Source organism: Acanthisitta chloris, unplaced genomic scaffold (assembly GCF_000695815.1).
Source record: "Acanthisitta chloris isolate BGI_N310 unplaced genomic scaffold, ASM69581v1 scaffold10265, whole genome shotgun sequence".
Lineage (NCBI taxonomy): Eukaryota > Metazoa > Chordata > Aves > Passeriformes > Acanthisittidae > Acanthisitta > Acanthisitta chloris.
Window position 1 is genome coordinate 1 of NW_008673143.1, and position 23,223 is coordinate 23,223.

At 50.0% G+C, this 23,223-nt stretch overlaps 2 protein-coding genes across 2 annotated transcripts; both read left to right on the forward strand.

Moving 5' to 3' along the window:
* Positions 1-5: 5 nt before the first annotated feature.
* WDR81 (WD repeat domain 81) lies at positions 6-9,583 on the forward strand (the record flags this gene model as incomplete). Its single annotated transcript, XM_009074809.1, is given in 12 exon segments — positions 6-244; positions 246-1,150; positions 1,153-2,994; positions 3,263-3,370; positions 3,482-3,672; positions 5,564-5,751; positions 5,994-6,159; positions 6,339-6,504; positions 6,823-7,521; positions 7,691-7,836; positions 7,978-8,157; positions 9,081-9,583. Coding segments are annotated over 12 exon segments (5,157 nt in total), but the record flags the coding sequence as incomplete, so codon positions are not given.
* A 3,473-nt stretch (positions 9,584-13,056) lies between these two features.
* On the forward strand, positions 13,057-18,976 carry SERPINF2 (serpin peptidase inhibitor, clade F (alpha-2 antiplasmin, pigment epithelium derived factor), member 2). Its single transcript, XM_009074806.1, has 8 exons — positions 13,057-13,110; positions 13,806-13,868; positions 14,792-15,194; positions 15,486-15,629; positions 15,827-16,030; positions 16,888-17,030; positions 17,595-17,799; positions 18,616-18,976. The coding sequence occupies exons 1-8, from the start codon at positions 13,057-13,059 to the stop codon at positions 18,939-18,941; spliced, it is 1,542 nt and encodes a 513-aa protein (XP_009073054.1). The 3' UTR covers positions 18,942-18,976.
* Positions 18,977-23,223: the final 4,247 nt, after the last annotated feature.

The window sequence follows — 23,223 nt, forward strand, 5'->3', positions numbered from 1 at the left end:
TGGTGCCCACCAAGGGGGTGCCCTCGTGCCCCAACGTGCTGCAGGCTGAAGCTCTGCTCGAGTCTGCCAACATGCTGTATGTTGTCTACCCGTACGTGCAGTACTGTCTGCATGACATCGTGACGTTCAGCCCGGCCAAGCTCACCAACAGCCACGCCAAAATCCTCTTCCTCCTCTTCCACGTGCTGCAGGCCATGAGGGCTTGTCACCAAGCAGGTCTGGCTTGTGGCGCCTTTTCCCTTCAAAGAGGACAAGCTGTGCAGTCGGCTCCGTGTGAACTTCAGAGAGTACGAGGAGCCGAAAAAGGAGGAAGTGAATCTGGAGGCCGGTGTGGAACGAGTGAGTGAGCAAAGCCACACTGGTGTGCAGGGGCAGGAGGTGAAGTGCACTGCCTGCCAGAAGGAGCTGCGAGACCTGGTGTTGCAGTGGGTGCATGGGCAGGTCAGCAACTTTGAATACCTTATGCGTCTAAACAGTTTGGCTGGGAGGAGAATGGGAGACCCCAATTATCACCCAGTTCTTCCATGGGTGGTGGACTTCACTACCAAAAATGGCAAGTTCAGAGATTTAAGGAAATCCAAGTTCCGTCTCAACAAGGGAGACAAACAGCTGGACTTCACCTACGAGATGACCAAGCAGGCGTTTGTTGCCGGGGGGTCAAGTGGGGAGCAGCTCCATGTGCCCCATCACATCTCCGATGTCCTTTCAGATATCACCTACTACGTGTACACAGCTCGCAGGACACCCAAGGCAGTGCTGTGCTGCCACGTGAGGTCCCAGTGGGAGCCCAACGAGTATCCAGCCAGCATGGAGCGCATGCAGAGCTGGACCCCGGATGAGTGCATCCCAGAGTTTTATACAGACCCTTCCATCTGCCGATCCATCCACCCGGACATGCCCGACCTGGATGTGCCATCCTGGTGTAGCTCCTACGAGGAGTTCATTGAAGTTCACCGCATGCTGCTGGAGAGCCGAGAGGTCTCTCAGGACCTCCACCACTGGATTGACCTCACGTTTGGCTACAAGCTGCTGGGGAAGGATGCTGTCAAGGAGAAGAATGTCTGCCTCCATCTAGTTGACAACCACACGCATCTGACGACCTATGGGGTGGTGCAGCTTTTTGACCAGCCGCATCCCAGGCGCATGGTGGGACTTCTGAAGCCCCAGCCATTGCCCGGCCCCTTCTCCAGAACATCCGGGAGACTGTGGCTTTGGAGGACATCCAAGGCCAGGTGACAGATGCAGTTAATGGGCTGATCCAGGAGGCTACTCCCAGTGAAACTACCTGGTCTGGAGAGAAACCCATCGCTGGTGAGGATGATCTGGAGCAAGGCACAGAAGCCCTGGATTCGATTTCTGCTCCTAGCAGAGCTGCTGACCAGCCCTGTGCCACTGTGCCCCCAGCACAGCCCTCCACCCTCCCTGCTTATGCCACCGACGGCAAATCCTCAGCTGTCCGACCTCTCCGTCGCAGCAAGGTGGGTGCCATGGATCAGGCTGACATGAAGATCACACTTCCTGAAGGCTTCAATCCACTCCAGGCCCTGGAAGAACTGGAGAAACTGGACAATTTCTTGGTTAAAGGTTTAAGCAGTGAGATGCAGCTAATGGAGCAGCCTTGGGAGGAGCTTCCCCTGGGTCTCTCAGACCTCTTCCAGAGGGACATGCAAGCTTTGGGCATTCTGGTAGCTGAGATTATATTTGCACCAAGGATTCGTCCTTCGAAGCCTGACGCATCCCTGCTGGAGCGGTTCCTGCTGGTGCGTAATCTGTGTCGTTACCATCCCAAGGAGATCCCGGCTCCGCTCCAGCACATGCTGCACGTCCTGCTGCAGCTGAGTGTGCCAGTGGAGAAGCTTCTGAAGACCAGGCAAGGCAAGGGCATGGTGCAGTTGTTTGAATACAAACCCATCTCCCAGGGCCTCCCCCCACCCTGTCCCATGCAGCTCCTCAGTCCCTTCAGCTCCATTGTTCCCTTCCCCACGTACTTCCCAGCTCTGCACAAATTCATTTTCACCTATCAGGCAAAGAAGATAGAGGATGAAGGTCAAGGCCGGGAGCTTGTTTTCCAGCTGTGGCAGCAGCTGGAGGGGATCCTTTCTGAAATCACTCCTGAAGGCTTGGAGATTCTTCTGCCCTTTATATTATCTCTGATGTCTGAGGAGAATACTGCTGTCTATGCAGCCTGGTACCTCTTTGAACCTATAGCTAAATCCCTGGGCCCGAAGAATGCCAATAAATACTTGCTCAAGCCACTGATAGGAGCGTATGAGACACCTTGCTACCGCCATGGCAGGTTCTACCTGTACACAGACTGCTTTGTTGCCCAGCTGATCGTGCGCCTGGGGCTGCAGTCCTTCCTCCTGAACCTGCTGCCCCACATCCTGCAGATCCTAGTTGGCATCGAGAGCTCGCGGGAGGAGAGCAAATCCCTCCTTGGCACAGCTGAAGATGATGAGAGTGGAGGGGAAAGTCCTGTCTCATGTGTGTTTGGGGAGGAGATCAAAATGGATGCGGAGCACAGCTCTGCTGCACTTGACCTCCTTGACTACACCTCTGGTGTCAGCTTCCATGACCAGGCCTACCTGCCTGAGGGTGAGGACTTCCAGAGTGGCCTCTACGTCGGGGAGTCCCTGCAGCCCCAGGAGCAGGAATCGCTCAGCCTTGGCCGTCTGAGTGACAAGAGCAGTGCCAGCGAGGTGTCCCTGGGGGAGGACAGACCTGCTGACGGGGATTCCCAGAAGGACAAGAGCAGCTTGAAGTCGATGGACAGCAGCCAGGACCTGAAACAGAGCGAGGACTCAGAGGAGGAGGAAGAGGAGCATGATGAAGAGGAGCATGATGACGCTGCGGTTGATGCAGAGCTGACGGTGGTTGTGGATGCTGGTGCCTCAGTGGATGTCACCCTGGCTGATGACAGCAGTGAGCCAGAGGATGGGGAGGGAGAGGAGCTGCCGGATCACTCCGATGACAAAGAGCAGACAATACTACTGGGTAAGACCCTGACAGCATCAAGTCTGTCTGCCAAGCATAGCAAACACCCTCTACAGGGCAGAGCCTGGGGAGAAGTGGGTCCAGAGCTGGGGGTGTCTATGGTCCCAGCTTGGGGACAGCAATGAAACCAGTGTAAAAGGCCAGATCTGCACGTGGATCTGAGCCCCAGGGTGCTGCCCCTGGGGCCAGCGGGGTCGGGGCAGCAGGAGGGCGATAGCTAATCTGTGCTGTGCCAGGCTCTGTCCTTGCAACTGTTTTTGTTTTGCAGACACAGCCTGTAAGATGGTGAGGTGGCTCTCGGCCAAGCTGGGCCCAACCGTCACGTCCCGCTTCATCGCCAGGAACCTGCTCCGTCTGCTCACGTCCTGCTACGTTGGTAAGGCTGCTCCTTGGATCCGCGGTCTCGGGGTGGGCTGTGCCCCAAACCTGACTGCTGGTGGCTTGCATGTAGCTGCTGCTGCAGCTCATTGTTGTGTTCTTTGGGCAGGCCCTACCAGGCAGCAGTTTGTGCCAAGCAGCGATGAGAACAGTCCCCTGAGTACAGGAAATATCTACCAAAAACGGCCAGTGCTGGGGGATCAGGTGTCCAAGCCAGTGCTGGCCTGTCTTGTACACGTGGCATACCTGTATGGAGAGCCTGTCCTCACCTACCAGTACCTGCCCTACATCAGCTACCTGGTTAGTATTGCCTTTTCTCCTCTTCTCATGCATGTTGGGGTGAGAGCTGTGGCCAGGCATAAAAGGAGGATGCACAAACTAATAATTCAACCTCACCAGGAGCCTCCTGCATAAAAAAGTGAGCTTGTCTGGGCCAGTGTGGGCTGAGCAGCTCTGTCTGTGTTGGCTGAGAAGGGCAGGAGAGGCACTTCCACCTCCTGCCATAAGCTCCAGACTGATTCCAGCAAGCCACATAGCTGTGTGTGTACCCCTCTTTCCCCATTTCAGCCAGGAGTTGTTTTCCCTGTCAGATCCATGTCTGACATGAGGGAAGCCAGAGAAAAAGCTTTTCTTTTGCTCTGCTGAGCAACTGTGCCCAAACAGAGCTGGCACAAGGCTGGGATTGTGATAACAGGCAGGAGGAGCAGCTTGGGCTGCTGTGGGATTGCTGGAGCCAGTGTTCATAGAGGTCTGTAGGGGTAGATAGGGATGAGCTGGGGAGAGGCTAAAGGGTTTTCAACTGTATAAAAAGTACTGGCAAGACCTAGCAACTTTTTCAGCTTGAAATTCATAGTTGAATAGCAGGAAGAAAATGTATAATGCAGCTGGTTGAAAAACAAATTTTTCATCAGAAAAAAAAAAAGGTTTTGAATGTTTTAAACAGGCGTTTTTTTTTCATATCGCTTCCTTTTTAGTGGTTATAAACACTTTGGTTATGGATTCTCGTTTAAATGGAAAACTTCAGTAGCTTTTTGATAATTTAAACATAGAGGAAAAGAGGCCACAGCTGTTCATTTAAAGAAAACAAAAAGGCATTGTCAGTTTTTCCAGTGTTGAAGGGGAGATTTTTCAGGGGAAAAAATCCCGTTTTTCAGCAAAATCATTCCCCACCCAGTTGCAATCATAGCTCCAGCTGTTCTGCTTTGCTTTGCTAAGCTCATTGCTTGGGGGCACTGGGGGGATTAATATCCCTGTGAAACAGCATTTGGCAACCTGATATTAAAGCGATGGAACTTGCAGGTCACAAATAGGATAAAGTCAATCCCTCTTGCAGGATTTGGCAGGGTGGCTATTTTGTGAGAGCAAGAGCCTCTGTGATGAGCTGGAAGATGGCAGGTGTACAAGAAATATAGCGGAAACTGGGAATTGTCTGTGGGTTTTGTTATTGGCTCTCTTTTCTTGGGTGTTTGATTTGTCTAGGAGTTAGGAAATAGGACAATCTAGAAGGAATCTTTGAGTGTTGCTGCTGATGCTATTAACTCTTTGGCACTGCCATAACCAGCATCAGTACATTGTCAGCAAAAAAAAAAAGGATGTGCTATTCTGCCTCATGAAATTATTAACAGCTGGATTTCTAGCAGCCAGCAGTGGGTTTGCCCATGATTTGTGCTTGGATATGTCATGCAAGGACTCTTCCTCTGCAGTCTGTGCATCCAGGCTCAGTATGGTGTGGGATGAAGACACTGATTCTTGCTTTATATCATGTGTGTGTAATAGGTTTCCCCTCTTCCTGTGCTGGCAGTTGATGCTCTGGGGTGTCCAAGATGGTCTGGGGTTGTCTCTCTCCCCTCCAAGTTTCCCAGCTGTGGGAGCATCCTGCAGGGAGATGCTGCCCAGAGGGCTAAGCTTGGAGATGTCATGTCCCATCCCCTCCAGGCTCATCTATCTTTTGTGCTCTAGGATGGCCCTGCTTGAGCAGGGAGGTTGGACCAGATGACTCACTGTGGTCCCTTCCAACCTGACCTGTGATTCTGTGATCTCTTGAGGCTCAATGCTCACGTTCCTCTTCCAGTGGCTGCGACCAGCACTACCACACTGGGTTCTGAGGCTGAGCTCAGGTGATCCTATGATCACCCTAGTGTGTCCTGCTGGGGAGGTGGTGGCCCTGGTGCTGAAGGACTCCCTCCTGCAGGTCGCGCCCGGCAGTTCTGGCGGCGGGCGGCTCAACAGTCGGAAGGAGGCTGGGCTGCTGGCTGCTGTCACGCTGGCTCAGAAGATCGTGGTGTGTCTCTCAGACACCACACTGATGGACATTCTCCCCAAGATCAGTCAGGAGGTGCTGCTCCCAGTGCTGGGCTTCCTCACTTCACCAGCTGTCGGGTAAGTGCTGCAGTGTGCTGTGCCTTCAGCACAAAATCAGGGATTAGGAAATGGTTCTGTGAGGGCCTTAATGCTCCCAGGGCTGTGGGGCTGCTCCTGCCCTGATGTGCACCTCCTTGCACTGGTACACAGCTTGTGCTGCTCAAAACCTTCTGGTAACACAGACAAGGCAGGAAGCATGAAACAGAGGATGGGAAAAAGGGATATGTGGAGGGCAAGGTGGTAATGGATGTCTTCTTCAGTTTCCCCAGCGGTGCCCAGGCCCGTGTCGTCCTGTGTGTTAAGACAATCAGCCTAATTGCCTTGATCTGCCTGAGGATTGGGCAGGAGATGGTGCAGCAGCATTTGAGTGACACAGTGAGAAACTTTTTTGGGGCATTCTCCCTGCTGCAAGAGCTGCAGGACCAGGTCAGTGACAGGGGAGAGGTCCTCCTGCCATCCCCCAGTACCCAGATACAGGAATGTGGTGAGCATACCTGCATACACCAGTACTGGTGTGATCAGGGTCCACCCAGGCTGTGTTTGTGTAATTAATTATGTGGTAAGAGCATCTGATCTTGAGTATCCTTCTGTTTTCTCTTGTGCAGGGGTTGACAGCAGAGTCACTGAGCAGCTGTGAGGTGCCAGTGATGGAGGTGCCCCTTTCAGATGGGAAGCTGCTGGCCCTGGATCCCTCTGTGCTGGTGGAGTTACAGAAGGTGTTTACCCCTGAGATGGCCTACATCACCTACATCCCATTCTCCTGCTTGCTAGGTATGGCTTGGCCACCAGCTCCTGGAATTTGTGAGAGAGCTCCATGCTCTATGCATGCATGCTGGGCCTGAACTCAGGAGAAATCAGAGGGTGTAGGGCTGCTGGGGGAAATCCACAGCTTCTGCACCATGGCTTGGTCTGCTTGTTGGGTCTGGAGCCCACTGGGCTTCAGGCTGCTTTGGCTGGGAGCAGCATGTGGCTGGCTTGTGGAGGATGCTGTGTTCACAGCACTGTGCTGACCCTGTTCTGGGGCTGTTGGTGATGGGTGATGATGGGGAAATTCCTTCCCTTGAAGCCATGTTCTCTCTGCCTCTTCAGGTGATGTTATCCGGACGGTTGTGCCCAACCACTCCATGGTTGAGAAGTTGGCCAGCCTCTACCTGGAGAATGTGAACCCCAAGAACCTGCAGGTGGTTGGCCTGGAACAAACACAGAGTGCAGTGGGCTCAGACCAAGATACACGAGGGGCTGAGCCCTTCTCCAGCCCCCACGAGGACACTCACTCTGGTACTTTTGGGAGTGTGCTGGTAGGGAACCGCATCCAGGTCCCTGTGGACACACAGCGTGAGGGTCTTGGCTTACTTCGCCTCAGTGCTGGCACTGATGGCTTCATTCCCAGCTCATCCAGCGAGGAGAATGCCCTGAAGCATGACCTTCCTCGCAGCACCCACATGCTGTGTGGGAACTGGCTGGCCTACTGGCAGTATGAGATCGGGGTGAGCCAGCACGACCCTCGCTTCCACTTCCACCAGATCAAGCTGCAGAGTTTCTCAGGGCATTCAGGGGCTATCAAGTGTGTGACACCACTCAGCAGTGAGGACTTCTTCCTGAGTGGCAGCAAGGACAAAACTGTTCGCCTGTGGCCCCTGTACAACTATGGGGATGGCACCAGTGAGGTGCCACCGCGGTTCACTTACGCTGAGCACAAGAAGTCTGTTTTCTACGTGAGCCAGCTGGAGGCACCACAGCATGTGGTGAGCTGTGATGGGACTGTGCACATCTGGGACCAGTTTACGGGTAAGAAGGGAAGGGGTGAGGGCTGGCTGGAGGGGACTGGCCCAGTCCTTAAAGACAGAAAGGCAATGTGAGTTTGGATAGCTCTTGTTTAAATCTCAGTGCAGAACTGGGTATTTGCTGTGTACCTTCTCCATGTGTCTGCTGCCACATCTCCATCATGTTTTCACAGGCAAACTTCTCCGAACTTTTGATGAATTAGACAGCAAAGTCCCCATCTCAGCTGTGACCACCATGCCACCTCCCTATCACAGCATCTCTGTGGCCAGTGCAGACTCTGTGCTGCGGTTCATCGACCACAGGAAGCCAGGATTACAGGTAGGGAGTCTGGAGCTCATCCTCCTCCACTCAGGGACTTAAGCACCATCCCCACAGAAGTCAGCTGGACCCCAGGGTCTCTTTCTCCCTAAATGCTGGACCTGACCTTCATCCCCCACGGCTGGGCTCTCTGTCTTGCAGCATGAGTTCCGCCTGGCCAGTGGGGTGAGCGCTGGGCTGATCCGCTGCTTGGCAGTCAGTCCCAACGGGCGCAGTGTCATGGCTGGTTTCTCCTCTGGCTTCATTGTGCTGCTGGACACCAGGACAGGGCTCATCATGCGGGGGTGGCCTGCCCACGAGGGAGACATCCTGCAGATCAAGGTGAGAGCTTCAGCTGGGATCAGGGTGGGGCCTCACTGATCCTCTGAGGCTGCGTGGAGCATCCTTCTGGGAGGCACTGCTTGGCAGAGCTTGTCTGCACCATCCTGGAACCTGCTCCATCCTGAAGTGTTCCTCCACCCCTTGCTGTGTCCCCAAGAGGCTGCTCAAGCTCTCCTGCCTGCTGGAGAGCTTGCTGCTGGTGCTGCTGGTGGCTATTCTTGGTCCAACCTGTGCTGAACAGAGATCTGCCCTCCCGGGTGTCAGTCCCTGCTGAGCAGGTCTGCTGCAGGGGCAGGGAGGAGTCGTGGCTCCTGTGAAGAAGCAAATGTGTTGCTTTCTCCACAGGACTCAGCTTCCCTGGGAGAGTGTCGCTCTAATGAATAACTCTTGTCCATATTTACCCACCCTCAGGGAGCAGTGCTGGGGCTCTGGTGTCCTCGACCCAGACGCAGGTTAAACAAAGTTCAGCAGTGTGGGTTGTTTACCCTCTCACTAGCTCTGCTAATAAGCTGTTTCAGGCTTCTCCTGCCCTCAGCAGTATTTTCCACTGTGAGAGAGCCTCCCAATTCTTTTTCCTGAGAAGGAAAATAATTTGGCAGGTGATTTAATGGAGAGGGAGACTGTATGGTAATCCCTTTACCCACTGCAATAGTAACAGATGATGAATGAGTTGTGTTGGATATCAGGATATTGTTGAGGAGAGGCACAGCCCATCTTTTGAAGGATAGCACTGGAGGAGGTTGCCAACTACCAGAGCTTGCAATGTCTGCCTGATGCATTGCTAATACTGCTCAGTATCATCAGTTGCTCGGAAATGGCTGGGACTGTCCCAAGGGATTGCACTGTGACCATTGGATTATTGGCAGCTACCTGGGTGTTTTTACAGTAGGAGTGTTGCTTCACTGGCTTTTCCTCTCCTGCAGGCTGCAGAGGGCAATGTGCTAATCAGCTCCTCTTCGGATCATTCCCTGACTGTCTGGAAGGAACTGGAGCAGAAGCCTTTGCACCACTACAAATCTGCATCTGAACCCATCCATGCATTCGACCTCTACGGCAACGAAGTGGTCACTGGCACTGTGGCCAACAAGATTGGTGTCTACTCCATGCTGGAGTCCTCAGCTCTGCCCATCAGCACCACCAAACTGAGCTCAGAGAATTTTCGGGGTACACTGACCAGCCTGGCAGTACTGCCCACGAAGTGCCATCTCCTGCTGGGCTCAGACAACGGCATCATCCGCCTCCTGGCATAGTGACCCTCAGCCCAGGAGCTGTGGCTGTCCCACAGTCCTGGTGGTGGAGCTGGAAGCTAGCAGCGTCGCTTTGGGCGGAGGCAGTTAGAGTTTCTGAACAGAGGATGCAGGGGGAGGTGTAGTTGTTAGTGAGCACTTGGTAAAATGTCTCTAATGTCTTTCTGTACCTTTAAAAAGAAAAAAAAAAGCCATAACTGAGGAACCTCCGCTGCTGCTGGGAGAGATATTGGGCGTTGTAGGTCACTGTCGCCCCTGCAGAGAGGCCTGGAGCTTTCCGTACCACGTGTGCCTGATCCCCAGGGGACTGTGAGCTGCCCTCCAGAGTAAGAGGGACCACAGGTACCCTCCTTCCTTCAGTTAAGGGGTAAGAGGTGCCCCTTGACAAAACACAACAGTATAGCTACTGCCACCTGCACTTACCCTTCACTTCCACTCCTGAACCACTGAGTAGTCTTACTAGGATAGCAGAAGCTGGGCCTGGGAACTGCCACCTTTGGAGATGTTGCCAGACACCTCCCATGGTCAGTGCTTAAAGCCCAGAGGAAGTACTCTATGAACTTTAGGTTCTGCTGGCTGAGTTAGAGCCTGCACAGGAGGAGGAGAGGTTAACTAGAGTCGTTCTGCTGCGGTGCTGGTTCCAGGGCAAAGACTGGAATGGAAATCAGCCAAGGCACAAACCCCATCTGCTTCGCCAGTTGGTTTAGGAATGGGCTGCTGCAAAGGGACAGTTTGAGATGGGAATGTGACCCTGTAGGGGGGCCAGAACTAGATGGTTTCATGAAGATTTTGGCTTTTGGAGCAGTAGGGTAGGGATGGGTTGTTGGTTCCTGCCCCAGCAGCACTGCACCCTGTGTGGTGATGTAAGGGTGAGGAATGCCCTGTGTGCCATGCACTGGCATTGATCCTCAAGAAATCCTTCTAATCCTCTCCTTCGTGCTGGTCAGATTCCTGGGGAAGACAGGACAGCAAAAAGGTGCTCAGTTTTGTCCCATCATGCCCTTGTAGGGTGAGAGCCAGGAGGCATGATCCAGCATGGCCTCCCTCCGACCTTCCCTTCCCATCTGTTCCCACCCCAAAGGTGAGGAGGGTGTTCTTTGACTCAGCAGTAGGAGCAGTTGCCTCACTTCTATTGCAGCCCTTTTCCCATCCATCCTTCACCCTAGCCAGAGGGAAGCGGGAAGCTCTTATCTTGGGCAGAGGAGGAGCCTGTGGTGGGTTGTCCTGGAAGGGGAAAGGGCTTTGATCCAGCTGCTGGTTCATCTGAGCCACCTGCAGCTGGGGAGGTGAGTGGTTGGCCTGTGCTATCCTTCCCTACCCAAGGGGAGCTCTCAGTCCCATGTTGCCTATTAACCATTTGCAATAGATGTAAATATTTACTTCTAATAAACTCTTTGAAAGAGCTGCAGAGCCTGGTGTGTGTGTGAGCTCTGTGCTGGAGGGGCTGGGTGTGCTGGCTGCAGCTCCTGCTCCACAACCAGAGCTCAAGCTCTGTGTTTGGGCACCTCTTGTCTTCCTGGGGGAGCCGGAGAAGGGATGATATGAAGATGCCATGGATGTAAAGTAAGACTCTGCTGCACAAGGAATTGGATTTGCTTTCCAAGAGAGGTAACTCCCCATGTTGCAGCAGCATGTCCCAAAGCAGTTCATGGTTGCAGAGCTCAGACTTGTCTTCTTTTCACTTCTTCCCAGTGTCAGGGGCGAGTTTGGGAGCCAAGAGTTACTGCAAGGAACGGGTGACTGGAAGTGTTATGATCCCACTGGCCCTCCCCACTGCTCCTTCAGGAATCCTTTCCCACTGAGGACACAGACAGAGCTGAGAAGAATCACCATCACATCTGCATACAGCACAAAACAGCACAGGACAGGACTGCTGGAGTTCTGCCCACCCCAAGACTTCCTCCATGCCCCAGTGGTGTGTGTGTGACACCAGGGACAACTGCCCTGGCAGAGCTCTGGAGCGTGCTGTGCCCCAGGGGAGGGACCAGCTGCTCTTGGCTCAGCCCAACCTGGCCATCACAGCCTCCTGCTCGGTGTGCAGCCACGGGGCCCTGGGCACATGCCATCTGTTAAACCAGTGCTTCGCTCCGGCTGCAGCAGAAGCAGCTGGGATGCAGGGAGTAAATAGCTGGGATTTTCTGCACAGAAAATTCCAAAACCACAGACCCCTGTGGCCATAAACACCAAACCCTACATTTTCACTGAAGGTTATGAATAAAATAACATTGCCAGCACAAGGGTATGGAAAGCAGAGTCACAACTAGGGACTTTGCAGGTTAATTCTGCCGATGGGAGTTTTGGAGCTGGTAGACCCAGTGTTAATGTTGTCTTGAGGGTACAAGCAGCCCAAAGCATCTCCTCATCTCCCAGTGCACCACACATTCACTCTTCTCCCTCAAACAAATGTTTAACAGGATGCTGTAGGTCAATATTTGCCTGCCAAATTCTCAAACAGGGGTGGTGCTGAAGGTCACTGCCAGGCTGGGCTGGACAAGGTTATGTGTGCCCCACGCAGAGCTGTTGGCTGGGCTAAAGAAGGTGCCAGCTCCAATATGGACATGAACAACCTCAGGTAAGGAGCAAATAAAGGTTTTGATAGAAATGAGGGCTCCTCCAATGAGCAGCAGCGCCTCTCTGTGAGAATGGGGTGAGTCTGGAAGAGGATGGGCACCACCAGCAAGGAAAGGGGTATGCAGGGTTGTATGTGGCTGCAGGATTTGGGTTGAGGGATGCCAAGTTTTGCTTCTTCCACTTAGCAACTGGGGTCTCAGCCCAGCAGTTTTGACTGAAGCCAGGTCTGCTTGGAGAGTGGAAATCAGCCCCAGGAATTAAGCATGGCAGCTGCACGGAGGGCTGGGCTTTGGCATGGAGGCTTTATGTTAAGAGGAAGATACGTTATTTCTGTTTGAAAGGGAAAAGTGGCTGGGTGAAGCATTGCCCAGGGAATGGGTGTGGTTTTGTCCACGACCCTGAAAGCCTTGGTCCCACTGCCCCATACAGGAACTGGAGTGTGGGGGTGGGAGAGGCTGGCTTTGCCAGCAAAGGGGGAAGGCGAGTGCTGGGAAGGGGAGGACTCTCAGTTCCAGGATATACTGCTGAAAAACTGCTCTGGTATTGCATTTTCTACCTTGCAAAGTCCCTCCCAGACAGCACTTGCTGAGTGCCTGCAGCCCCACCAAGGCAGGTCAGTATCTCTTCTCCCAGGAGCCTGGGGCACAGCTGAGGATGCTGTGCCCATATCTCGGTGGTTTCCATGGGAAAGGAGCAGAGGCTCTTGTCTCCTTCCAGAGGCACTGTGTGTGCAGCACTGATTAGGGAAATACCATTTGCAGTCCAGAGAAACGAGGGCAACGGGGTCAGACGTGCAGGATCCAAGCGGGAGAGCGTCATGTAGTACCTGGCTGTGGTTACAGCTCTGCTCCGGTGTGGGTCCCTGCTCTTCTCTGATTTCGCTGCCTTGGCATCACACCCAGGACCCTGTGTTGTTTCTTTGCAGCATTGTGCATCTCCCTATTGCTTTCTGTGAGCTCCTGTGCCAACCTGTTTGGCCAGGTTGATAATTTTCTCCCTGTAGACCTGAATAGGCTCAGCTCACTGCTGCCAGGCAGCTGGAAATAACTTCTCTCTCGGCTGGTCCTTCTGTTCCAGAAACATGGTGTTCCTCTGGGGTCTGCTCTGCCTATCTGCTCTGCACAGCCTCCTAAGGGTAAGTAGCTCACTCCAGCGATGTGGGAGTGTGAACACAGCCTCTCCCCACCAGCTAGGGGCAAGGGCGGTGCAGTGGCTCCCTGCACCAGATCGTGGGGCAAACACCACCCAATGCTGCTGGGTGAGAAGCTCTGGAAGGCAGATTGGCATAGGACGCTCCTTCTCTGCTGTGGGTTAGCCTGTGCCCCAGGACAGTGAGGTTTCTAATCTTTTTCCCAACTAAAATAGCTGTGGATATTCTTATTGTTTGTATTTCTGTAGAAAATCTTTGGAAACTTGGCTTCAGCTGTCTTTAGTGACCATGAGTTTCAGGAGTTAACAGGAGGTTGTTTAATAACAGCTATTATTTTTTCCTCCCCCCATTGTAAATCTGGATCCCTGTCAGATCTGAGATTGCAAAACTGCACTGCTCACTCTCTAGAGAATACAGTATTTTGTACCAGTTTGGCCTGGCCCCTCTCTAAACAATTCCAGTGTTTGCAGTCTCTCCCAGCTCCTGCTCACTTCCACGTCCTCACGTTGGACTCCACTGCCTCTGGGTCTGTATCCCAAAACTCTGCCCATGCTGTCAACATGTGGGGGCTGCTACAGCCAGGCTGTCCCCATGGGAGTGTGTTAGGAGTGGGAGCAGAGAAGACTGACTGGAAATTCAGAGGATATTTGGGACCTGACTTTGTTTCTTTATTCCTACAGTTTTCTTCAGCACATGCTATTGACCAAAAGCAGCTCTTCCTAGACAAATATGGGAATCTGAGGGTAAGCAGTGACTGGTTCCACCCAAGGGGACTGAAGTTACGTTATGGTGTTTGCAATGGTTTTCCAGTTTCTCCTGAGGTAGATGAGCTCAGGCAGTGCAATCCAGCAGTGCCAGTGCCATGAGAAAGTCCATCTTTCTGCAGGCTTCACTCCCTGCTGCTGCCAACCGTGTGCTCCTTCGTGTTGGAAGCTCCAGCCTAAATAGCTGGGCAGAGTGTGGACATCAGTACTGGTGTGTACAGGGACTGGCAGGTGGACAACTTAATTTCTGGTCGTTAAGGGAAGATCAGGAAAACAACTAGCTGTGAGAATGACAGGGAGAAAGACCTGTAGCTGATGCAACCCATTGACCATGTGAGTGAGGACAACAGTGGCAGTGCTATAGACTAAAGCTTAGAAAAGTGCAAAATGAGGAAATTTGGAGAGAAGAGGGATGGAATAGAACAGAGAGGTCAAGAAGACACAGATGCCTGGAGGAGGATTTGAGCCAAACTGGATCAGGGCTGTGACAGCAGCAGAGGGTGCTGACCAGTGTGCAGATGGGCCCTGCTAAAATGTGTGAGGGAGGTGAAACCAAGGCTGGGGATGATGGATCTATATATGCTGAAGGCACAGTACGTGTGCTGAGCAGGTGGTGGGTCTTGCTCTCAAGCTTGCCTGGGGCAGGCCCTGAGAACAAGCAGAGGAGGAACCATTGCAAGACCTTCACTAGGTCCATTTCCACAGAATACAAGGCCTTCTCTTTTTCAAACTTTTTGAGGTGCTTTTAACCTCAAGGTTAAAGGCAAAATGAACCAAAAGCATCACCAGAGTAGAGGAGCTGGAGAGTTTTCTCAACACTTTTAGGTGTAGAGTAAAGCCCATGAGGGAGGGCATCACTGTGCTCCTGCTTGCCCAGTGCTATCCTTCATGTTTCTCCCCAGGATTTGAAAAGTGCTGGAATCGCACACTCTGATCTGCTGGGAGCCAACCCAACCCTGCCAGATGCAAAGGTGGTCGAATTTACTTATGACAGCTTCCAGGAGATTGATGGATCCATGTCACCCTTCTCCACCACCACACCAGGCATGAGGGATGACTGGAGCACAGAAGATGAAGCCGTAGCTGGGGCCGGAGGCTGCCCTGGGAAAATTGCCTCTTCTGAAGAGGAAGGAGAGGCTGAAGACAAAAGCTGTGAGATGACTTGGAAAAAGACCCAGAGGGTGGCAGATGGCTTGATGAAATTCAGTATTGATCTCCTGCGAGAGGTCCAGCTGGAGTCCAACAGAGCCAACGTGATCCTGTCGCCCCTCAGCATCGCCCTCGCCCTGTCTCACCTGGCACTGGGTAACTTCTTAGTGGCAAACCCACCATTTCCTGCCCATTCCTGTACCCTCTCCTGGAGGTCCTAGCAACCAGTGTGCAAAACGCAAATTAAATACAGCCCCTTCCACTTATCCTTTCTCCTGGCAGCTTTAACAAGGTCTGATTACAATTGAAGCTGCTCTCTGGGGCTCTGACTCTCAGGTTTCTGCAGCCTCTTTTGTAAGACACAGTATGATTCTAACAGGAGATGGCTAGAATAACATCCCTGTTTTCCACTACGTGGGCATGACCTAAGAGGAATTTGATTTTTAGGAGCAGCAAATCAGACAGAGAAGCATTTGCTGGAGGTGATGCACCTGGAGTCAGTGCCCTGTCTCCACCACATGCTGGGCACCCTTCGCAGAAGGCTCACAGAGTCCACCCTCAGCCTTGCAGCCCGTCTGTACCTGCAGAAAGGTGAGAGCTGGCACAGGGGGACTGTACTGGTGTAGGATAAAACTCCCAGTGAGAGAGTGATAGAAGCACACTGCCATCCTGGAGACATCCCTGTTTCCCTAAGCACTCCTTCTGGGAGTGCCATGCCACTGGTTGAGCCACTGGGCAAACCCTTTCCATGTCTGATGACTTAATGTAGAATTCTTCCCCTCTGACAGGATTTGAGGTGAAAGAGATGTTCCTGGAGGAGTCAGAGAAATTTTATGGAGCAAAGCCCATGACCCTTTCTGGGATCAGTGAGAATGACCTTGAAGCCATAAACAACTGGGTAAAGGAAGTGACTCATGGACAAATACCCACCTTCCTAGACGAGCTCCCTGAAAGCACAGTGATGCTCTTGCTCAATGCAATCCATTTCCATGGTGAGCTCCACAGACCTTCTTTACTTTCCAAGAGGAAGAGTTAGAGATCTAGTTTTCTGCAAGTCCTGTGGCTGAACATCATCTTCTTTCCTTGCTTCCTGCTAGTCAATCTGCTTGTTCTTGTACATCTGCTGTTCCTCTTGCTTCTTTGCAGCAATGATTCCCAACTGCTTCACATGTGCTAAAAATGTTACTTGACAGCAGAGCCAGAATGCAGCAGGTGGGACACGCTGTATCTTTGCCTCCTGGTTCAGGATCCCAGAGAGTGGCACATCCCTGCTCATCTAGTCCATCTACCTCAATGATCTTAAAGGTCTTTTCCAACCTAAATGATTCTCTGATTAACCAGGTCACATACAACTCACTACACACCCACCACAGAGCTCAGAAGCAGCTTCTATGCATTTCTTTCTGACTGCAGCACAGTGGTCAGACACATCTATCTCTTTTAATTCCCTGAGGGTCATGCACAGACCAGACACTTCCAAGTGTAAATCTACAACCATTTTACCTTGGTCTTGGAGCAGTGTTTCACCCTGTGCAGCACAGAGGCAAAACTCTTCATTTTTCAAAGCACAAACATCGTTTCTTTTATCTCCATAGCCTTCAGTATCCTCCCACGCTGAGGCATGAGGATTAATCCTTGTTCTTTTTGTTATTCCACAGTCCCTCTCTGGATGATAAGTTTCCTGCTGTTAGGGCTCTTCCAGCCTCAGTACTGACTTCTCTTTGCTTTATTTCTACTTGCCTGGTGACTGTGTCTGCCTTGTTAGAGAAGAGGAGGAGTGTCAGCTCAGCAGTTTCTGGTTTTCTACCCCAAATTAACTTTATTGATTTCAAAACTTTTATTTTGACAGGATTTTGGAGGACTAAGTTTAATGCTAGCTTCACTGGGCCAGATGTATTCCACCTTGGCAATGAGTTTGTGGTCCCAGTGGAGATGATGAAAGCTCACATGTACCCCCTGAGCTGGTTTACACTGGAGTCCCAGGACATTCAGGTAGGGCTCTCAAGAGCATTGCAAGTTTTGATTGGAATTTCCTCTTGCTGTTATGTTTTCCTGACTTCAACTACCCTCTCTCAAAAAAAAGTGTTGTTTTTTTTAACAGGCACAGCACACAAAAATTTAATAAACATCCTTTGTCCTTGCTTCTAGCAAGAATGTTGATCTTCACTCTCAATCTCTAGGAAAAAACCTCAAAGAGATATTCCCACTAAGTGGGAATTAATAGAGTTTTCAAGCCCCAAGTTAAAGATAAATGAGGAAATATGGAATTCTCTTGGACAATGTACTGTTGAAGCCCTTCAGGATACAGCCAGAGTGGGTGCAATGCTTGTGCATGTGCTCAGTCTTTACCAGTCAGTGGCTAATACTAAAATCTTGTTATTCCAACAAACTTTCTCCTCTGAAGAAATCAGATACCTCCTTCCCACCAGGATGTTTTCATCTGATAGCCAGACTGGCTCTGTAGACTAATTAGAAAATGACTAAATTAAAAGCATCGCTTTCTGGACTTTCCTTCCTTCCTTTTCCATAAATTCTTCTGCTTGGTTTTATTTCCAGGTGGCCAAGTTTCCCTTTAAGAGTAACATGAGTTTTGTGGTCATTGTACCAAACCAGTATACTTGGAATTCCTCTGATGTGCTGGAGAACTTCTCTTACAAAGGACTCTGCAGGCATTTCCCCAAGGAGGTGCCCACCACAGTGAAGATCCCCAAAATAAAATTGGACTACCAGCTGGAACTCAACAAGATTCTCAGTCAAATGGGTAAGGCCTCTAAGAAGATTTGCAGAGAACAAGTGAAGCTGATCAATCTATGGCATCTGTTCACTGACACGAAAACCTGCCACCCTTGTTTCTAAAGCTGTGTCTCACAGCTTGCTCCAGAACTCCAAACTCTCCCATCTCTTCTTCCTCTCCTCCTCCTTACTCTTTGCTTGCCTAGCACCAAATGTTTTGCTCCAACAAGATGATACTACAGAGAAGGCAACGTTCACAGTTTCTCACAATCTTTACGAGTTCTTCCTATTCCCCTAGTTGTAGCCAAGACCAACTTCCTCCTGTGCTTTCCACCTTTATCTCTTGTCATTTAACATAGTGTCCAGGACATGGAAATTGCTAACAGACAAAATGCAGATCACAAAACCTGGAACTGAAATCAACCACCAGGTACTGCCTTTCTAGATGAGAATAATTTAAGAGTTCACTTTGTTTTGCAGAATTGCTTGAAAAAATGATCTCTGTAAAAGTGTTTCCAGCCTATCATGAAAGAGCCTTCAGACTTGCTGCTGCTTTTTAAGGATGACTCTAAGTTCTTACACACTGTTCTAAAAAACATGGACTGAGGTTGTGAAAACTCTTCTGGTTTTGGCTCCTTCAGCTCTTCCTTCATACACAGAGGGACTGGGGAACCCGGCTGGGCTGCAGCTTTTGTTTCTGCTGCCTGTCAGTTCTCCAGTGTCCCCATGGTGGACAAAAGACATAGCAACAGATCAGGGAATTGCTTTCTTCACACAGCTTTGAGAAAAATCAGAGCTGGTGGCATCAGCTGGGGAAGTTTAACTTTGTCTCCTTTCTCTGTAGGCCTCCAGGAGCTGTTCACAAGCCCAAATCTCCAAAAGATCTCAGATGAGCCTCTCTTTGTATCCAGTATACAGCATCAGTCTACCATGGAGCTTAAAGAAGATGGGGTGGAAGCATCTGCTGCTACCAGTGTCATGCTGTCACGCTCAGTCTCTGCCTTCAGCCTTGACCGCCCCTTTGTCTTCATTATCTTTGAAGATGAAACAGGCATCCCACTTTTTATAGGCAGTGTCCAGAACCCCAACCCCAGTGCTACTCCCCAGATCCAAGACGCACAGGACTCACATGAAAAAACAGATGGCAAAGAGTACCACATTCCCAAATAGGAGAGGAGCAGAGCCTAAGTGTTCTGGGACCGCTACCTGATCCTTTGGACCGGCTGAGAGAGGTCTCCTGCCCTTGGAGACCTCCCTCTGAGGCTGCAGGAGGCAATTCATTGCTGTTTTCCTTTACAGATCCCTAGAGACCAATCCTGGGATAGCCCATTCCAGCCTTGATGAGCTTCTCCAGGCTGGGGTTCCCCTCTGTTGAACCTGAAAAGCTTGTTCTGCCTGGATTTCCCTTCCAGGGCGCTTGGTCATGGAAGGGAGACTTTCTTGTCCCCAGACTGTTATTAGAGTCTTTATTAAGATCTGATTAGAGTCCCCTGTAGCCTGGAATCATTAGCATCTGGCAGCTTGGACAACATCCAGAGATATATTAATATTGCTCTTCCTTCCGCAGTTCCTGGGAACATTTTTCCCCCAGTGTTCCTCTGAAAACCATCTGTGCCCACCTAGAAAATGACCTCTAGAGCAACTGGACTAGTAACCAGTTGTCTTCTCTAGGATGAGTCACAGCCACTTCCAAGCATGGGCTCCCTGAAAAGATTCTCTTTTCCCACTCCTTGGCTATTTGGATCTGATGGAGGAGGCTATGCAGTGGGAAAACCCCTTTGGATCCCTATCTCCAGCCCTTTTCATGGGAAATTCTAGTGGTTGGGTAATGCTAGATTTTTCAAAACATATTTTATAAAGTGTTTTTTAGTAATTTTTATGTTGGCAGAATAATAAAGAGTAAAGCAGAATATATTTGCTGAAGGTGTTGCATTGAAGGACCCAACTGAGAAAGGAAAAAGGCACAGAAATGGAATAATTGCAAAGATTGGGAGGAAAAAAGTCTGAGCATGACAGAAGGAAAGATAGGAGAGGCTCTGGCAAAGGATCTGCTTTTTGATACACCTTTTCCCAGGGAACAGCATGGGCTGTGAGATGAAATGGCAAATCTGTAAAGACTCTCCAAGGACTGAGTCCAACAGGTTTTGGGCATCTCACCTGCCAAGTTGGGTCAGAGTTGGCTCCATGAGATGGCAGAATTCCCTGAACTAGGGCACGAGCTCAGTGGCACAGGGTTAGGAGGGTATTTTGCCTGGGAACAGCCATGCAGGGATAAGCAGGGATATGACAGCCCTTAACATTTCTCTTGGGATCTACTCAGAGGGTCAAAGGTGCTGATCTGGCATCTGCTACCTGCGATTTGTTCTCTATTGGGATATTCCTGACTCCACAGCACAATACTACGGATGACTGGGACAGTTTCCAGGGAAAGCAGGGCAGATTTTGACACCTGTAGATGAATGGCCCTACTTTTGCCCTGTTTTGGCAGAAAAATGTCCTGTTACAGCTCCACTTTTGTCTGAGATCACACTCCCCTAAGATGGGCCCTTGATCCAAGGCAGCATTGCACTATCACAAGCTGCTCAGAGAAGCTGTGGATCCCTGGAAGTGTTCAAGGCCAGGTTGGAGGGAGCTTGGAGCAACCTGGGCTAGTGGAAGGTGTCCCCCCACCCAATCACTCAAAAATCTGAGCCTAACTCCCTGCAGCCTGCCATGCTGCAGCTATTTCTGTACAAAACAACTCCTGCCCATAGTAGATTCTGCTTCCAAACTCCCTCAGCTTCTGGGTAAAAAGGATAGTGCTCTGTTTTTGTGAAGTAGCAGTTCCAGAGCCCCAGGGCCATCCTTCTGGCAGTGTTTTCCCCTCTTGGGAAGTCTGCCTTCCCTCAAAGGAAGGAGCAGAATGCTTCTGGGAGCCTCCGTCCCTGAATAGTCTGCACCATCTGCTGGCATGAGAGAAGGACTGACTCACTAACCATGAATTTCGGGGATGCAGAAGACTTTGGGGAATAAAAAGTCCTGGCTCCAACCTGCAATTATACATTTCTTCCAGTCTAAAAGGGGAAGAAGGGCTGAAGATAATGCCTACCCCTCTAACCAATGTGATGACACATTCCCTTCGAAAGGAGACTGTAATTACAGGGCCATGCAGTTTTAACGAGTAAACCCACAAGAATTCAGCCCTACTATGAGGGCACAGCTCTAGCCCACAGGGAACAGTTTAGCTTATTTATTTATACAGATTCATTCCTAACATTCAGAAATACCATTCCATGCCTTAGGTAAGTCTTGCTTTGGCTACTGCAACCTCCCTGAATGTCACCCTATTGCCCTGCAACCTCGGCAAGATTTGAAGCTCAAGTCTTCCTTTTCACGCCTCTGCCCTCCAGCTCCACCTTCTATAAAGTTTTTTTCCTTGTTCTCAGTTTCCTGAACAGCTTGGTTCTTATTTCCTATTTTCTGTCTTGCTGCCATCACTCCTCCTCCAAGCTATTCTTGTCAAACTATTAATTTCATCTTATTTGACAGTGCAGCAGCTCTCCATGACTGTGCTTCGCTCAACAAATTATCAGTTACACCAACCATAAGACTCTTTTTTTCACTCCACCGACTTTCCAGAAGAGGCAGTTTGTAAAATGCAAAGTAATATTAATGTCTCTGCTCAGGAATTTCCACTTTGCATTGCTAAAGCTTTCATTTTGACTGAGCTGTATTCTGAAAAGACATGACTAGCACAGGGTGTCTGCTCTATCCATCTGCACCACTGGCTCAGAATATCAAATAAGTCTCAATATCTTTAATATTAGATGTATTTTTTTTTCCTTACTAGGGCAAATTCATATGATCAGTACTTCCACAGCAGAGGTGAACACTGTCAGACAGCATATTGCCTAATCCCTTGAACCCAAACCAGAACAACAGTAAAATGTTTGTGTTGATTTAACAATACTGATTTTTTCAGATGAGTTTAATGCACCATTTCAAGGACACTCTACACCTACAGGAATAAAGCTAGCTTTGGTCTATAATAACATTTTCCACAACTACCACTCTGATTTAAATGGTTTCAAACCAAACCTGTATTTAAACATTTGGGTTTTCATTTGAAGAGAGAGAAAAAATGTAAAGACTTCTCTAGTGCTCCTTCCATAAAGGGCATTTTAATACCACAAATAAGGGATCAAAAAGAGATAAAAACCATCAGAAAATATCTCCACAGTCAACACCCTCATTCCTGGGCTGAGGATGGAAGACTAAAGTACAAACATCTCTCTGAAGACGATTTCTCACAGAGCAAGCTGAGAAGCAGCAGAAAGCATAGCTGTTACCCTTCTTGTTAGAAAGGGTTACCACCTTTGAAGCACTGACTAATCACATGGCAGAATACCTGGGTTGCTTTTCCAGCTTGCAAAAGATAATGCATCTCTAAACACATCCTTTCCCCTTTGCTGAGAGACTGCATGAGCTCAGTGCAGCACACACAAGTAACTCCTCATTATCTCCTAGCCTGGCAGTCTGAAGGGATGTCCCAGGGCAAGCCCAGACTGGGGGCACTGACATTACTGCCTGCACTTCACTTCCAGCTTTTCCAAGTAGACAAACAGCTGCCCTGGATCAGGCTAGCTATGTGTTCAGTTAGCCCAGTATCCTGGCTCTCCCAGTAGCCAAATGACTGTGGAAAAAGAAGCCAAGGTTGACTAGGGACAAGGAAAACCAACTGTTCTCTGGTTATATGGCCCAGCTGATGAGTCTGATATCACATCTGACCATTGTTAGCCTTCAGGGGACCTGTCTTCCACTAATTTGGTTTGGGTTGTTTTTTCCCCCACAAACTACTTACTTTTCATCTTTTGCAATATCTAGTTATGAGTTTCACAATTTAATACCTATTAAAAAATACACTCTCTTGATTTAAATATGCACTGGTGGGTGTTCCCCTTGAGTCTTCTTTGCAGATAACAACAAAACCTCTCTGCCCCTTTCCTTTTCCCACATCATTTATCATTCTGTAAGCTCCTATAAGGTTCTCTTAATTCATCTTTTTTTAAACAAGAGTCCTTGGCTTTTTAGTCTCTCTCTTTCCAGCTAAAATCTTTAAGCCAGTTATGTTAATGATTTCTTGTTAACTAGTAACTATCACAGGAAGGAACCAGTTCTGAGCATCTTCCCCTTAACTGCCTTAAATAGCAACAGAAACCTGCTTCCACTTTATAAGTCAATCCATTACATCTTGGACATAAATCCATAAATCCATTAAACACTGCTGCATTAACCATACCTCTGAGACAGAAGGAATTCCCTGATGTGACCTATGGCAAAACTGCTGGTATGAGTGACTTGCTTAAACAGGGCAGGGAGTGTTTGCCCCTCTGACCTGTGCTTTATCCACACCACCCTGAGCACAGGGAGCACATCTAGTTTGGAAAACAGGGTTAAAAAAATCAGTCTAATT